The sequence below is a fragment of the Natator depressus genome, chromosome 12 (assembly GCF_965152275.1).
Source record: "Natator depressus isolate rNatDep1 chromosome 12, rNatDep2.hap1, whole genome shotgun sequence".
In the NCBI taxonomy this organism is placed as follows: domain Eukaryota; kingdom Metazoa; phylum Chordata; order Testudines; family Cheloniidae; genus Natator; species Natator depressus.
The window spans coordinates 4,752,982-4,769,143 of NC_134245.1; the positions used below are offsets into that span (position 1 = coordinate 4,752,982).

The following is a 16,162-nucleotide window of genomic DNA, read 5'->3' on the forward strand; positions in this document are numbered from 1 at the left end:
ATTTGCTTAATCAGCATAGTAAGTAATCTTTTCAGATTGCCAACAAACTATAATTTAGCATCAGTGCCCAGATACTATGGTCTTGTTACTATATATAGAAGGGTCGGTCCTCGGGCCGGTTTTGTTCAATATCTTCATAAATGATCTGGAGGATGGTGTGGATTGCACCCTCAGCAAGTTTGCAGATGACACTAAACTGGGAGGAGTGGTAGATACGCTGGAGGGTAGGGATAGGATACAGAGGGCCCTAGACAAATTGGAGGATTGGGCCAAAAGAAACCTGATGAGGTTCAACAAGGACAAGTGCAGAGTCCTGCACTTAGGACGGAAGAATCCCATGCACCGCTACAGACTAGGGACCGAATTGCTCGGCAGCAGTTCTGCAGAAAAGGACCCAGGGATTACAGTGGACGAGAAGCTGGATATGAGTCAACAGCGTGCCTTTGTTGCCAAGAAGGCCAGTGGCATTTTGGGATGTATACGTAGGGGCACTGCCAGCAGATCGAGGGACGTGATCTTTCCCCTCTATTCGACATTGGTGAGGCCTCACCTGGAGTACTGTGTCCAGTTTTGGGCCCCACACTACAAGAAGGATGTGGAAAAATTGGAAAACGTTCAGCGGAGGGCAACAAAAATGATTAGGGGACTGGAACACATGGACTTATGAGGAGAGGCTGAGGGAACTGGGATTGTTTAGTCTGCGGAAGAGAAGAATGAGGGGGGATTTGATAGCTGCTTTCAACTACCTGAAAGGGGGTTCCAAAGAGGATGGATCTAGACTGTTCTCAGTGGTAGCTGATGACAGAACAAGGAGTAATGGTCTCAAGTTGCAATGGGAGAGGTTTAGGTTGGCTATTAGGAAAAACTTTTTCACTAGGAGGGTGGTGAAACACTGGAATGCGTTACCTAGGGAGGTGGTCGAATCTCCTTCCTTAGATATTTTTAAGGTCAGGCTTGAGAAAGCCCTGGCTGGGATGATTTAGGGGATTGGTCCTGCTTTGAGCAGGGGGTTGGAATAGATGACCTCCTGAGGTCCCTTCCAACCCTGATATTCTACGATTCCATAGTTACAATGTCAGAAGCAATGCAGTGTCTAGCAGTTACTTACTGAAGAGTTCATTTCAGCCTGCATCTTGGAATCACAAGCCTAAATATGTTTATTTTAGGAGAATAGTTAGTAGTTCCTAGAACTGCACCTGTCCAACTCCCTGCCAATTTTTGTGGTTTTGCAATCACATTTTCATTTTTTAAACAGTTTCTTTCCCTGTTTTGTGAATAACCCACACAAACTGTGGGAAACGAATAAATGAATATACAAAGGAAACAATGAAAGTGATTAAACACAAAATGCTGTCAACTGCACAAATGTATTTTCTCCCTTATCTACCAGTTGCAGTGATCTTAGCTGTTTCTTGTAACAATAGTATGTAAAAAGTTTTCAGACAGAAGTGAAGCTTGTAAGATGATTGTATCCTTTTCATTCTTAATAGGAACAGTTTTAACAGTTTGTATGATGTTTGGGTATTTTTTGTGTGTTAAGAGGAGTATCTAGAGCTGAAAAAGGCATTTTTATTTATATGTAAATAAAGATTTTTTTGGTGAATAAATTAATGTCTAAGTTAGAAGTATAAAATTACACCTAATGTTAAGATGAGGCATCTGGATAAGCAGACAGCTAATAGTCTGAACATGGTTTGGCCTCATGCCAGCTAACCAAGGAGAAAACACAAACAAAACAATAAAAAGAGGTGATTTAGATCTCCTAATTCAAATCAGTCCACCTCTCTTTCAAGCAGTCATCTGCATTTAAAGCCTTCATCTACTGCATGCCATTGCCTGGCACTAGGTGGTCTTTTAGAACTCCCTGCCCTTTGCAGGATGAGCACCTCCTGAACCAATCTGGCCCAAAGTGAAAATGCAACTTGCAAGATGGTTTTTTTTTTTTGCACCAGTCTATGTGAAATCTCCACGATCACTACTGACACGTTCTAGGCAAATTCCCAGACACAAACCAACTAAGTAATAAGGATATGAAGAAATAAAGCATGTCAGTAAATTATACTGTACTGGGATGGGACAGCCCCTTTTCTCCCACATCTTTCCTATTTTTATTCTAAAGAATTACATCTCCAGGGATTTAAGGCTAATGTATTAAAGACATTTACACCAATATTTTTGAAGTGGTTGTGCAGTACATTGAAACTCTGGCCATTTAAATCAGATAAGGTCAAGAAACTCCAATCCCCCCCACCACTGATAGAAGCTGGAACTCTATCCATACTTAACAAGTTGACAGGAAACTACTTACCCACTGGAAATTCTCTCAGATGGAGGCTGTGATCCAGGCTCTTCAGGTTCTTTGGTCTCACTCATTTTAGGAACCAGAGGTGAAACTTGTGGCTCTGTCAACAGAGAGTACTTCGTTTCCACAAATTAAACTAGTAAGAAAGTTAATATGGCAGTGCAATGATGGGTACCCCACTCTTTCGTCAGGTTACCGTCTTCCTATTTCTAAACTAGGATAAAATATTTATTCATTGCCCAGGATGCCACAGTGGAGGCAGAATAGGAGTAGATGCCAATCAGTTCTTCCCAAGTGAGACCTGCATACTCCATGGCAAGCTCACAATTAATTTTGTAGCAAGGCTTTCTACTGGCTAGGTTTCATTATGATTAGTAGCATTAAAAAAAAAAAACCCTCAGGCAGCAGCTGGCAACCCATATTCTAGTGCAGCTGATCCAAAGTTGGCAGTAGTGAAAATTTTTAGGGCTGCCGATTAATTGCAGTTAACTCGCACGATTAAAAAAATTAATCGCGATTAATCACAGTTTTAATCGCACTGTTAAACAATACCAATTGAAATTTATTAAATATTTTGGATGTTTTTCTACATTTTCAAATATTTGATTTCAATTTCCAACACAGAGTACAAAGTGTAAAGTGCTCATTTTTATTACTAATATTTCCACTGTGAAAATGATAAAGAAATAGTATTTTTCAATTCACCTCATACAAGTACTGAAGTGAAGTGCAATTTAAAAACGTAGATTTTTTGGTTACATAAAACTGCTCAAAAACAAAACAATGTAAAACTTTAGAGCCTACAAGTCCACTCAGTCCTGCTTCTTGTTCAGCCAAATCACTAAGACAAACAAGTTTGTTTACATTTACAGGAGATAATGCTGCAGCTTCTTATTTACAATGTCACCTGAACATGAGAACAGGTGTTCACATGGCACTCTTGTAGCGAACATTGCTAGGTATTTACAGGCCAGGTATGTTAAACATTTGTATGCCCCTTCATGCTTCAGCCACCATTCCAGAGGACATGCTTGCATGCTGATGACACTTGTTAAAAAAATAATGCATTAATTAAATTTGTGACTGAACTCCTTGGGGGAGAACTGTATTTCTCCTGCTCAGTTTTACCAGCATTCTGCCATATATTTCGTATTATGGCAGTCTTGGATGATGACACAGCACACGTTCGATTTAAGAACACTTTCACTGCAGATTTGACAAAATGCAAAGAAGGTACTAATGTGAGATTTCTAAAGACAGATACAACACTCAACCCAAGGTTTAAGAATCTGAAGTGCCTTCCAAAATCTGAGATAGGGACGAGGTGTGGAGCATGTTTTCAGAAGTCTTAAAAGAGCACAGCCCGATGTGAAAAACGACAGAATCCGAACCACCAAAAAAGAAAATCAACCTTTCTGCTGGTGACATCTGATTCAGATGACGAAAATGAACATGCGTCAGCCCGCACTGCTTTGGATCGTTATCAAGCAGAACCCGTCATCAGCATGTTCTCTGGAATGGTGGGCAAAGCACGAAGGGGCATATGACTCTAGTGCATCTGGCATGTAAATACCTTGCAACACTGGCTACAACACTGCCATGCAAACACGTGTTCTCACTTTCAGGTGACATTGTAAACGAGAAGCAGGCAGTGTTATCTCCTGCAAATGTAAACAAACTTGTTTGTCTGAAGAAAAGGAGTACTTGTGGCAGGTTATAGAAGTACTGTAGTGCAATACACCTCATAGGTGCCACAAGTACTCCTTTTCTTTTTGCGATTACAGACTAACATGGCTGCTACTCTGAAACTTGTTTGTCTGAGTGACTGGCTGAACAAGTAGTAAGATTGAGTGAACTTGTAGGCTATAAAGTTTTACATTGTTTTGTTTTCGAGTGCAGTTTTTTTTTGTTTTTGTTTTTGTTTTTTTACACAATTCTACGTTTGTAAGTTCAACTTTTATGATAAAGAGATTGCACTACAGTACTTGTATGAGGTGAATTGAAAAATATGATTTCTTTTGTTTCTTTCTTACATTGCAAATTTTTGTAATAAAAATATAAAGTGAGCACTGTACACTTTGTATTCTGTGTTGTAATTGCAATCAATATATTTGAATATGTAGAAATCATCCAAAATATTTAAATAAATGGTATTCTATTATTGTTTAGTCGGGTGATTAATCAGGATTAATTTTTTTAATTGCTTGATAGCCTTAAATTTTTTTTAGAAAATTTTAGTGTAGCTGTAAAGGCTAAGGCACCATTTCTATGCATGTCCAGTGGTTCTGATACTAAAAGATAGAGTGGCAGAAATTCTCTTCCATGTTTGCAAAGGCGAAACATACACTATCTTGAAAGTGAACACTTCTTGCATGACACTTTCAGCTGCAATACACTGATACCTACCTTTTTGTATGAGGGAATCACAAAATGGTCTGAATTCCTCCTCTGCACAACAGAGTAATCAAAGATTACAAACCAACTCCCACTCCCCATATCCTTTAAAGAATTGTTTCACCACTGTCTGCCTTCCTGGAGAAGGATTTTCGACTTACGGGTCTGGATGATTCTTCTAAGCACCACCCTTGGCGTATCATTATCAAGATCAGGGAAAATAGTTGGTCTCTTCTTTGGCAGGGAGGTTTTGTCAGAAATGCTTTGCCTCCTTGGATCAGATAAGTGCTAGAGGAGAAATCAAAGATGGCCAACTCAAGCTCTCATTTTCAGCAACAAACCTGAACCTTAGAAGCAAAAGTGTTAAGGACATATCTTCTGGTGAAAGTTATTCTAGCTAAAGCCTCCAACCACACAGTTGTATGGAGTATTTTCCTCAGATCAGAGATCCTACTACCTATCTCTTTGGTTCCCAAAAAATACCACCCTCCATTTGCTCTTTAGCAGCGTTTGCATTTCACTTTACCATGATGGACTGTCTTCAGTCCTAAATCACTTAAAAGACAAACAGACACTATGCATGGCTCTAAGTATGAATGGGTGTCTCCATTTCATGAGCCGCCTCCCTCCCATCCCCACAAAAGCCATATCTGAAAAATAAAAGAGCACAATCAAGCTGAACAGCTAAATGAGACCAAAAACGTTGCTCTCCAATCCACATGATGGATTCAAGTATTTTGTTCTCCTTAGAGGTGTGAAATTGGGAAGATCCAGGCATGTAGGACTTACTTTTTTTGTTGAATTCCTGCCTCTCCAGCATTTACTAGTTAATAATGTACAAAAAACATTGTTTCCTACTGCTCTCCCATCTGTATGCAATACCCACCTGTTGTCTCTTGCCTTAGACATTGTAAGCTGTTCAGGGCAGAGATCGTCTCTTTATGTTTGTACAGGGCCTACCACAGTGGGACCCTGATTTCAATGTGCTAGCGCAGTAGAAATAATATTATTAATAAGAAGGGCAGAATATTTGAGAGCAGATCTGCAAAGCAGAGACTGAAGAACTCTGCTATTACCAAAGAAAGTGATGCAGCATCATCATCATCAAGTAGTTGAGTTTTTATTGCTGGAAAAAGAGAGTATTGCACAATCAGAACTGTGCTTCTATCAGATAATGTATCTTGGAAAGTGAAACACTGCTTAGCTGGTGTGACTGATCAGTCTCCTACTGAAAAAAAATGGAAGAGAGCTGAAAATCCTGTTTCAAATCACCTGTACTAATTTAAACCATTTAACTACTTGTATTAAAACCAGACAGTCCACCACCTGAATGCTGCCTCAGGCAGGCAAAGAGACTTATGTCTTACAGCTCCACTGTGTGAACTCAGTTCTGCTCCATTGCACAGGTTCTAAGGCTACAAGGGAGCATTATGATCATCTAGTCTGACGTCCTGTTTAACACAGGCATAGAACTTCCCAGAATTAATTCCTGCTTGAACTAGAGCAGATCCTGTAGAAGGAGATCAAGTCTTAATTTAAAAAGTTTCCAATAGTGGAGAATCCACCACCATCCTTGGTAAGTTGTTCCAATAATTAATTACCCTCACAGTTAAAAATCTGCACTTTATTTCACGTCTGAATTTGTCTAACTTCTTCCATACATTGGATTTTGTTATATTTTGTCTGCTAAACTGAAGATTGTTTTATCATCAGATTTTTGGTTTCTATGTAGGTACTTATAGGTTCAGAGTCAGAAAATCCCCAGGTGATATCAAAGCATCAGAGGAGCAACTGGTACCTTTCTCCCCACGGACTGCCGGACCCTCTCTTTCATTTTATGGCGCAGGGCCATTGAGGGAGATGCCGCCCCAGCCTGCTGACCGACTCCGGTAGAGCTCCTGGTCCTGGGGGAAGTCCTGGTGTCAGACATGCTGCAGAAACACACAGGCAAGCACACGCTGCTCAGTTAGCAGGGTGGGGACAGGCTCAGGACGGCGGGGTATCATGGAAGCGCTGCCCCAAAGGGGGCCGGGGGGGGGGAAGAGACTGATGCAGGCTCTACAAGCTGCAATAGATCAGGGGAGCAAAAAGCTGGACGGAGCAACGGGGCCCAGCCTTACACAGCGGGGGGGGGGGGGGGGGGGGGGCGGTCTTTGCCACCGGGCGCAGCATGGGAGGGGGAGGTGGCCCCCCGAGGACGCCTCCACCCCCCGGGCTCGGTTTGGGGGCAGAGCGCCCCTCGTAAGCACTAATGGTTCCCTGCGCCCCGTCCCCCATAGCTGAGCCTGGGGACTGAGCCCCCCTCGTGGGCACCAGGGGTTCCCTCAGAGCCCCCGCCGGCACTAGTGCTCCCCTCCAGCCGCCCCCACCGCTCTGGGGATGGCGGCCCCGATACCTACTCGCCGGGTTCCTCACACCCCAAGGGGAGGCGCGAAGCTCCGAGTTCGGTTCCCTCCGCGCGAGCCCAGCCCTGCCCAACGGCACCGGGCAGCTCTCCCTCCCGCCCGCCGATTCAAGCGAAACCTCGCGAGAACTCCCGACCAGGCCCACCGCGCGGTGACTGCTGGGAGTGGTAGTTCCTGACGCCATGCAGTGTCTGCTGGGAGTGGTAGTTCTAACCCCGCAGTAGGGCAGCCTCTCTCTAGCTTTTAGCTTGCCCTCCACCACAATGTGACTCGGGGGTGGGTGCAAGCTGCCTCAAACATGGACACCTGCCCCCTCCAAGCTAAGTAATTAGGTAGAGCAAAAAAATCACCCACCCACTTTGTGGGGGACCCAGCTTCTTTGGTCTAGCATCTCCTGCTGTTCTTCTGGAGTTCACATCTGTAGTTTGGATCTCTCCACTTGTGTTTGGGGGACCCACAACAGCACCACTACTGAAAGTGCTGACATTTCAGGGGCTCTGAGCCCTACTTCTGCACTTTACACCTCTCTACACTGGATTTCAGACTAGCCCCACACGGATCACCTATGTCAGTAAGTTTGCATGGATGGTACTTAGAAAACAAATTCATTTTCGTTAAATAGGATTATATTTGATCTGGGAGAGACAATCACACTCATGCCATTTTTAAAAGTTTACTTTGAAGAACAGAAACAAAAGGTATGGGGAAATCATTGAGGAAGAGGGAGGGAAGTTAATCCACAGGCAGGGCCGGCTCTACGCTTTTTGCCGCCCCAAGCAGTGTGCCGAATTGCCACCTGAAGAAGGGAGCTGCTGCTGAATTGCCGCCGCAGGCAGCCGAAGAAGGGGGCTGCCGCTGAATTGCCACTGCAGGACTGTGAAGATACAAGCTGCCACCGCATTGCCCCTGCAGCAAAAAAAAAACCAGGCCGCCTTAACGACACACGGACTGCCGCCCCAGGCACCTGCTTGGAACACTGGTGCCTGGAGCCGGCTCTGTCCACAAGGGTCACCATACATCCCAGCCCAGGCATTTTATGTTAGGACATGGGGATCATCTGAACTCTGAACTAGGTCCAGTGTTTCTCAAAGTTTTGGAAGCTGAGCCTTACTTAAGAAAAATAAACCAATTCCTTTGTACTCCTCCTCTGGAACTCCACCATGTGTTGTTAAAGGTCTACACAGTTTAAGGTATATATCTTCCTCAGCAAACAGAGCACAGGTCTGTTTAGAAAAGACAGAACTGGAATAATGGGTGCAAATGATAAAGAACTATTTTGCAGAGCACAGGCTTCTCTGCATTTTCCTATGCTTTACTATGAGACTATGAAACACTTAGTAGTTTGTTTGTAAACCTTCTGCATTGCTTTGTCAGAGACATATTCCACTTGCCAACAATTCCAAAAAGCATAGTACTTCCAGAGAAATGTAGTTCTGTTTGGGCAAGGTGCACTCTGTGGGAAACATTCTTATACGTGGGTGCAGTGGGAGGCATAGATCTGAATGGACAAGGTATATTGTGGGACTGGGTTGCCCACTGTCTTTGTCCCTGTTGAGCTCTGGGGAATGCTGCCCCACCCCTGGGACCAGGATGCTTGGATAAAGGGGAGGTGGTTTGTACTGCCAGATTGGCCGGGGCATGAAAGACAGGTGCAATGTGGGTTATGTAGCTCAGCTGCCTGCCTAGCTCCCGCTCAGGAAGGGAGTTTCAAGGATGCAGTGCATTGTGGGTTATGAATAGAAGTCCTTCGATGCAGTACAGCAGCTACGAGTTGCATAGTTGCCTGGTGTGTTGTGACTCAACGTCCAATTTGTTCTGGAACGTTTACAGCCCATCACTGCAGTATCTGAGTGGCTCACAACATTTATTTAAAAAGAAAAAAGAAAAGGAGTACTTGTGGCACCTTAGAAAGCTCATGCTCAAATAAACTGGTTAGTCTCTAAGGTGCCACAAGTACTCCTTTTCTTTTTACGAATACAGACTAACACGGCTGTTACTCTGAAACCTAACATTTATTTAATGACAGGTTTCAGAGTAGCAGCCGTGTTAGTTTGTATCCGCGAAAAGAAAAAGGACTACTTGTGGCACCTTAGAGACTAACAAATTTATTTGAGCATGAGCTTTCGTGAGCTACAGCTCACTTCATTGCCACAAGTACTCCTTTTCTTTTAACGTTTATTTAGTCTTAGCATTTCTCTACAACACAGCGGGTGCAACATCACCCCCATCTTACCAATGGGAAACTGAGGCACAGTTTGAATGGCATGGCATCACACAGGGACTCTCTAGCAGAGCAGGGACCTGAACCCCAACCACTGGGTCTTCCTGTCTCTCTAACACATATGCCCCTATGACACCAGTATTTATCTTCTGTACTTCCACAGGGTCTCATCTCAGCGAGCGGTACGGAGGACAGCCGCAGTGCACTGTGCGGCGGGCAATCCGTGCGGATCCCCTCACGGTGGATTGCGGGGCCGCCAGTTCGGGGAAGTCCCGCTGCAGTGCCCTGCGGGTCGGGCAGGCTCGGCGCAGTGTAGACGCGGTGCACTGCGCTACGGGCACTCCGGCGCGGTGCATTGTGATCGGCCAGGCCCTGTGCACTGTGGGGCGGGCAGTGCGGCGCGGTGCATTGTGGCGTAAGCAGTCCTGCGCAGTCTAGGCGCGGTGCATTGTGGCGCGGGCCGTCCGGCGTGGTGCATTGTGGGGCGGGCAGTCTGGTGCTCTCCCGGCGCGCTGCACTGTGGGGCGGGTAGTTCCGGTTCCGCGGTGGTGGGCACGGCGGCCTTTTGGGAGCTGTTGTCCCTCCCGGCGCGGTGCACTGTGGGGCGGGCAGTCCGGCGCAGTCTAGGCGCGGTGCATTGTGGGGCGGGCAGTCTAGGCACGGTGCATTGTGGGGCGGGCAGTCCAGCGCAGTGTAGGTGCGCTGCACTGTGGAGCGGGCAGTCCGGCGCGGTGCATTGTGGGTCGGACCGTCCGGCGCGCTCCATTGTGGGGCGCGCAGTCCGGTGCGGTGCATTGGGCGGTAAGCGGTCCTGCGCAGTGTAGGCGCGGTGCATTGTGGGGCGGGCAGTCCGGCGCGGTGCATTGGGGGGTGGGCGGTCCTGCGCAGTGTAGGCGCGGTGCATTGTGGGGCGGGCAGTCCGGCGCGCTCCCGGCGCGGTGCATTGTGGGGCGGGCAGTCCGGCGCGCTGCACTGTGGGGCGGGTAGTTCCGGTTCCGCGGCGGCGGGCACGGCGGCCTTGTGGGAGCTGTCGTCCCTCCCGGCGCGGTGCACTGTGGGGCGGGCACTCCGGCGCAGTCTAGGCGCGGTGCATTGTGGGGCGGGCAGTCTAGGCGCGGTGCATTGTGGGGCGGGCAGTCTAGGCGCGGTGTAGGCGCGCTGCATTGTGGGGCGGGCAGTCCGGCGCGGTGCATTGTGGGGCGGGCAGTCTAGGCGCGGTGTAGGCGCGCCGCACTGCAGAGTGGGCGGTCCGGCGCGGTGCATTGTGAGGCGGGGAGTCCGGCGCCCTGTAGGCGCGGTGCATTGTGGGGCGGGCAGTCCGGCGCGTTCCCGGCGCGCTGCACTGTGGGGCGGGTAGTTCCGGTTCCGCGGCGGCGGGCGGCGCTGGGGCGGCGGGCGCGGCGGCCTTGTGGGAGCTGTAGTCCCTCCCGGGGCGCTCTCGGCCGCGGCCGGCCGGCGGGGCCATGCCGGGCTTCACGTGCTGCGTGCCGGGCTGCTACAACAACTCGCACCGCGACAAGGCGCTGCACTTCTACACCTTCCCCAAGGACCCCGAGCTGCGGCGCCTCTGGCTGAAGAACGTGTCGCGCGCCGGCGTCAGCGGCTGCTTCAGCACCTTCCAGCCCACCACGGGCCACCGCGTGTGCAGCGAGCACTTCCCGGGCGGCCGCAAGTCCTACCTGGTGCGCGTGCCCACCATCTTCCCGCTGCGCGGCGTCAACGAGCGCAAGGGGGCCCGCGCCCGCCGCGCCCGCCCCGCCCCGGCGCCCGCCGCGCCCGCGCTGCTCTTGGCCCTGCCCGCCGAGCCGCAGCCCGGCCCGGCCCCGCCCGGCCCCGAGGACGTGAAGCCCATCGACCTGACGGTGCAGGTGGAGCTCGGCGGGCCTGAGGCGCCGGCGCGGCTGGCGGGCGAGGAGGGCGCGGCCGAGGGCGGCCCCGCCGACCACTCGTACTCGCTGTCGTCGGGCACCACGGCCGAGGAGCTGCTGCGCAAGCTGAACGAGCAGCGGGACATCATCGCCCTGCTGCAGGTGAAGATGAAGGAGATGAAGGGCAGCATCCGCCGCCTGCGCCTGGCCGAGGCCCAGCTCCGCGAGGAGATCCGCGAGAAGGACCGGCTGCTGCACGCCGCCAGCGCCGGGGCCCGCAAGCGGCCCGGCCTCTGAGAGCCCGAGATCCCCGGCCTGTGGGGTCCTGGCGGCCCAGCCCGTGAGCTGCCCGGCCCAGCCTGCTGATCACGGCCTCGGTGCCCGCCCACGGACAAGCCCACGCAGCCTGTGCAGAGTCACGCAGGGATAAACTCATTGACTGCCAGCCTCTTCATGGGACCCATCACCAGGGCTCTGTTCTCTCCATCCTGGCTGTGCCAGCTCCACCCACCTGAGCACCACTGGGTACTGGAGTGGGGAGGGGACACTGGCTGCCCACTGCATTTCCAGCCCCAGGTCCTGGTGGGTGTCAGTGACATCATGCTTCGAATGTAGGTGGCAGCCAGTGCCCTCTCAGTGCTAGGTCTCCCAGTGCTGCTGGTTCAGGAGGAGCTGTCCCTGTGTTGTGACAGCATTTGCAAAACTTTTCTAGAAGAGACCCATGTTACCACTAAGTGGATGTAGGGCGATGAGCATCAGCAAGCGAACGAAACTTGGTACAACGTTAACTTGGGTAGCAGTCATGCTGCTCCCTGCCAAAGCACGTTTAAAACCATGACTGGTGTGGTGTCCTCCGTAGAAGTGAAAACCAGTGTTCTGTTTGGCCTCCTTAAGCAAAGACATGAGAAAGCTTTAGAAACCCTGTCAGGCTGATGTTTCTTCAGTAAATTACTGATGCCATTAGAGACTGCCATTTCACGTGTGAAAGAATCCCTTCAAACTAAAGAGTGCTACTGTATGGTGTAGTCATTGCTTTCTCTTTTCATTACACCTGTAGTTGTTACAGATTTACAGATGCCTTGATGCTCTTGACAATGACAAGGATTATTCTGATCTGGTATACTGGCTTCATTCCTTGTTCGCATTCAGTGGCTACAGTTTGTCTCATTGGCTTAAACATTTGACTCCTCAAATATAACTAAGAGGCATACTGGGCTTTAAAACCCTAGCTTTTTCACAAAGACCTTGGTTGACATTTTGGCTTAGATCACAAGTGAAATGAGTTTAGTCTCCAGCGACTCTGCAAATCCTTGTTGCTTGCTTGTAATCTACTTGGCACAACTAGTTTTGGATTATATCCTGGCATTGCTCCAGGATTGAGGAGCATTATAACCCATCCATATGGGATTCTTGCACTGTCTCTGGAACTAGCCAGTGTTTAGTCCCCCACTTTTCATGGACAATAAAACAAAACTGTCCAGAAAAATTGTGGGGGGAGAGAGGTGACACTACCACAGCTTGGACTGAGCATATGCTTCCAGTAACTTTCAGATTATTATTAGAAAGCCAGTGAAATTGGTAACTCAGTGCTCCTGGGGGTCTGATACACCTGAATGGCTCCACCTTGATGCTTATATTTAATGCTTTGCATTTGAACAGTGATATGCTTTAGGAAAGAACAATTCACCAAAAGCGTGCCCTATAATTACATCAGAAAATGCCCGGACTCTGTGTTTCAGCCAAGTCGGGGGGGGGGAGTTAAATTGATTAACTACAGGTTTGGGATTTTAAGATCTTTCTCTTGTAATTAGAGTACATTACACTCCAGAGTGGATTGGGCTGCAGATTTTACTAGATTTTATACACCTTTTCTAAATGTACAAATCATCTTTAGTTGGGAAATACTGAAATCTTTGTAACACTGACTAACGTTTAACTGGCCAACTGTCCAGTTCAGTCTGTCCCTGTAGCTGGCATTACTGAGTCTGAAGGGTGCATGGGTGATTTACAGGAGTGGGCATATGCCCAGCTGCCATTCAGTATCCAGACAGCTAAGCTGGACTTCAGTAGGTGCAGCTGATACTATGATGAGTGGGTCAGTTCTCTTGTCTGTTGACTTGGCTGGTTGATCAGGAAGATGAGAGATCTATTCATGTACTAAAAATATGTATAATTTCATTTTTAATTTATTTTTCCAATCTGATACCTGGCTCAGACTGCAGTTACCTAACGTGCAGACTTCAGTGCAAGTCGCAACTGCATCAAGTTTTCATGGGGGAAGGACTGGCAAACATGCTTGCTACACTGTGTCGGATTTAACTCATGTAACATGGTCAATCGATCTCACTTTGATAGCTATACTTCCATCAAGACAATAGGCAGCACGTCTCTTTTTCTTGCGTATTATAAATGAGACTATTTGTGCCTCCTAGCTGCCTGAGAGTGTTTAGAATGTGTGTGTTGTAATAGTCATGGTACTTTTCTACCATTGTAATGCACTTCAGGACGTTCAGCTATTTGGAGTGCTGGACTGGTTAACTGCTGGACTGTTCCATTTCTCCAGGTTACACTGAGGTGCTAACATGCCTAATTTTAATAAAGTCTATTTTGTTTTGTTATGTTTCCTATTTCAGTGCTGTATAATGTATGAATGGTGCCCCAAGGGCCTGTCTTTACAATACCAGAGGTCTAGTTCGTATCTGCAAAATGTCCTAGTCTAAACCAGAACTTGGCCCTGTGCACTTTAATACAGACTGACGTGCCCTTCCAAACATGAGTGTAACAACTGACTTGTTGAATCTGATCTAATCCTATGTAATGCAGTCTCACCACAATTAGTACTTTCAGAGCATGTCATAGATGAGGTGTCTCACTGCCTTACACACTGACTGTAGCCTCATAGTACCTTTGTGGGAGAAGGTAAGCATTACCTCCAGAGAGGTTCTAAGGAAAGCTGGGAATGGAGGTGGGACACCTGCAGCCTCAGTCCTGGACTAGGTTTCTCAAAGTTTATCTATTGTAACTTGACACATTTCTTTCTCAAATACTTCTACTGCCTGGAGGACCTTTTATTATTGGTTCCCACTGTTGCAAATATATAGAGCCCATGTTTTCCAGTTCAGATTAGGTTTCCCCTGAATGCACCCCTGCCTTCATGCCCTTTGGTTGCACTTTACCCTTCTGCTGAGAGTTCAAACAGGGCTTCAGTGCCACTTCCTAACGTGCTCAATAGCTGCATCTCTTACTCAGCTGGATTCTGTGTCGGGGCTGAGGTTGTTGATCACACAGCACTGCCTGTCATATTGAAATTGAGGATAGGAGTGCTCCTGTTTTCTTGGGGACTGGTTTTCAGTTCAGGGAGCACCCGAAGAGTCTTGCAAATGCCACTGTACTGAGAGAAATTATTTTCACTTACTGGCACATTACCCTTTGGCCTCTTCAAATCTGCAATTAAAACTCAATGCTCAATTTTTGTAGAGGATTTTTTCTGGCAGTGGTATCCACAAATTCCTAAACTAGTTCCCTGGAATCATTTGTAAAGAACAGTGAAAAAAAGATACAAAACTGGTTGTTGCTTTTAGATTTTGCCTTATTACATTTACTTTCCCTATAACTTCTCCAAAATGAAGGTAAATGGGCGAGGGTGATGCAGTAGCTCTGTAAAACAGCACCTTAGGCTTGGCTCACTATATTCCTGTGCTGCGCTCAGTGCTAGTAGCAGTTTTCCTTTTGAAAATAAAAGATAGGTAAGCAATGCTGGCATAAGCCCAGGTACCTCTTGTGCACTTATACTTCTGTTAGCAGTGAGAGAGGTCCTAGAGGCCAAATTTAGGCTGTTAGGAAAGGGATTCAAGTACTGGACCTCCATGGCAGTAGTCTCTGAAATGCTTCCAGTTTCTTGCACAGTTAGGCAGAACTGTGGAGTCTCACGGTCGATGAGACAATGATATTGGGAGGGTGGGATTTAGGTTAATTAGGAACTGGAGAATCTTGGGAAAGGAGGCACATACACAGAAGAATGGGCTCCACCTAAACCAAAACAGAACCAGATTGCCAGCCTGTAAAACTAAAAAGGTTGTAGAGAAGTTTTTACACTAAGGGCTGGGGAAAAGCTGACAGGTGTGGAGGAACACACAGTTCAATCAGACATCTCTTAGGGGAGCATTTATTAAAGAGCAATTGCCCAGACCTCTCCCTGAAGACAAGTGCGAGGTGATGCATACTGAAAGAACAATTCCTCAGTTTTGAGGAGTCTCAAGCATAGTAGCTACAATCAGTCTGCTGTGAGCAAGGGAAGTGAATAAGCACCTAGGAGCCTGCATCTGTGAATTCACCCATAAGGGCCTGAAAGCAAAGGGGTAAATTACCAACCAGATCCACAGCAAGGAGAAAGTACCGCTTTAATCCATCACATTTACAGTTCCAGTACACAAATGTCATCTCTTCAATGCTGATCTTTGCTTTTTATTTTGTCTAATGCCTCTTGGGAGCTTGTTCTCAAACCTTGCTTAACCCCATTTTGGTTTTAAAAACAAGTATTGCCCCATGTAGGGATTAGGCTGGGGAGGGAAGAGATTACAACGTACTGCTAGCCAGCAACCTCCCAGCCACTACAGCATTGATCCCTGCAGGATATTTCTCAGAGCTTTTCCCAAACTAGTTTTCAGTGGGTTTCTCAAATTTCCTCTGCTGGAAATCCTTCCATTCCAGGTTTGCACCCAGTTTCCCTTCTAGCCCCCCCACCCCCTTGCAGTTTCTGAACCTCTGGTTCCTCCTTGAAGAGCACCTGCCTCCGCTCAGTGACAAGAACTCCTGATGGGGTGGGCACTGGAACCATAGCAGAATCCATGGGACCAAGTAGGGTTGTTGTGCAGATGGAGGAGACTCCCATGAGAGCTAATGTTATCGCAGGCACAGGACACCAGACTGTGACCAGTGAGGGAGGGGGCATCAGGGCTGGTGTCATCCTGAG

General features: G+C 47.8%; 2 protein-coding genes across 2 annotated transcripts in view; one reads left to right on the forward strand and one right to left on the reverse strand.

The window, feature by feature from the left end:
* Nucleotides 1-7,228, reverse strand: part of CENPT (centromere protein T) — a 33,283-nt gene extending 26,055 nt beyond the window's left edge. Inside the window, exons 1-4 of the mRNA XM_074968395.1 lie at nt 7,096-7,228; nt 6,495-6,627; nt 4,858-4,984; nt 2,309-2,402 (exon numbers count right to left, since the gene is read on the reverse strand). Coding sequence (XP_074824496.1) covers nt 2,309-2,402; nt 4,858-4,984; nt 6,495-6,626 — 353 coding nt within the window. The 5' untranslated portion in view covers nt 6,627; nt 7,096-7,228. The remainder of the gene's footprint in view (nt 1-2,308; nt 2,403-4,857; nt 4,985-6,494; nt 6,628-7,095) is intronic.
* Nucleotides 7,229-10,785: 3,557 nt separating this feature from the next.
* THAP11 (THAP domain containing 11) lies at nt 10,786-13,778 on the forward strand. The gene has a single exon (XM_074968391.1). It carries the CDS (start codon nt 10,786-10,788, stop codon nt 11,485-11,487), a length of 702 nt encoding a protein of 233 aa, XP_074824492.1. The 3' UTR covers nt 11,488-13,778.
* The last annotated feature ends 2,384 nt before the right edge of the window (nt 13,779-16,162 follow it).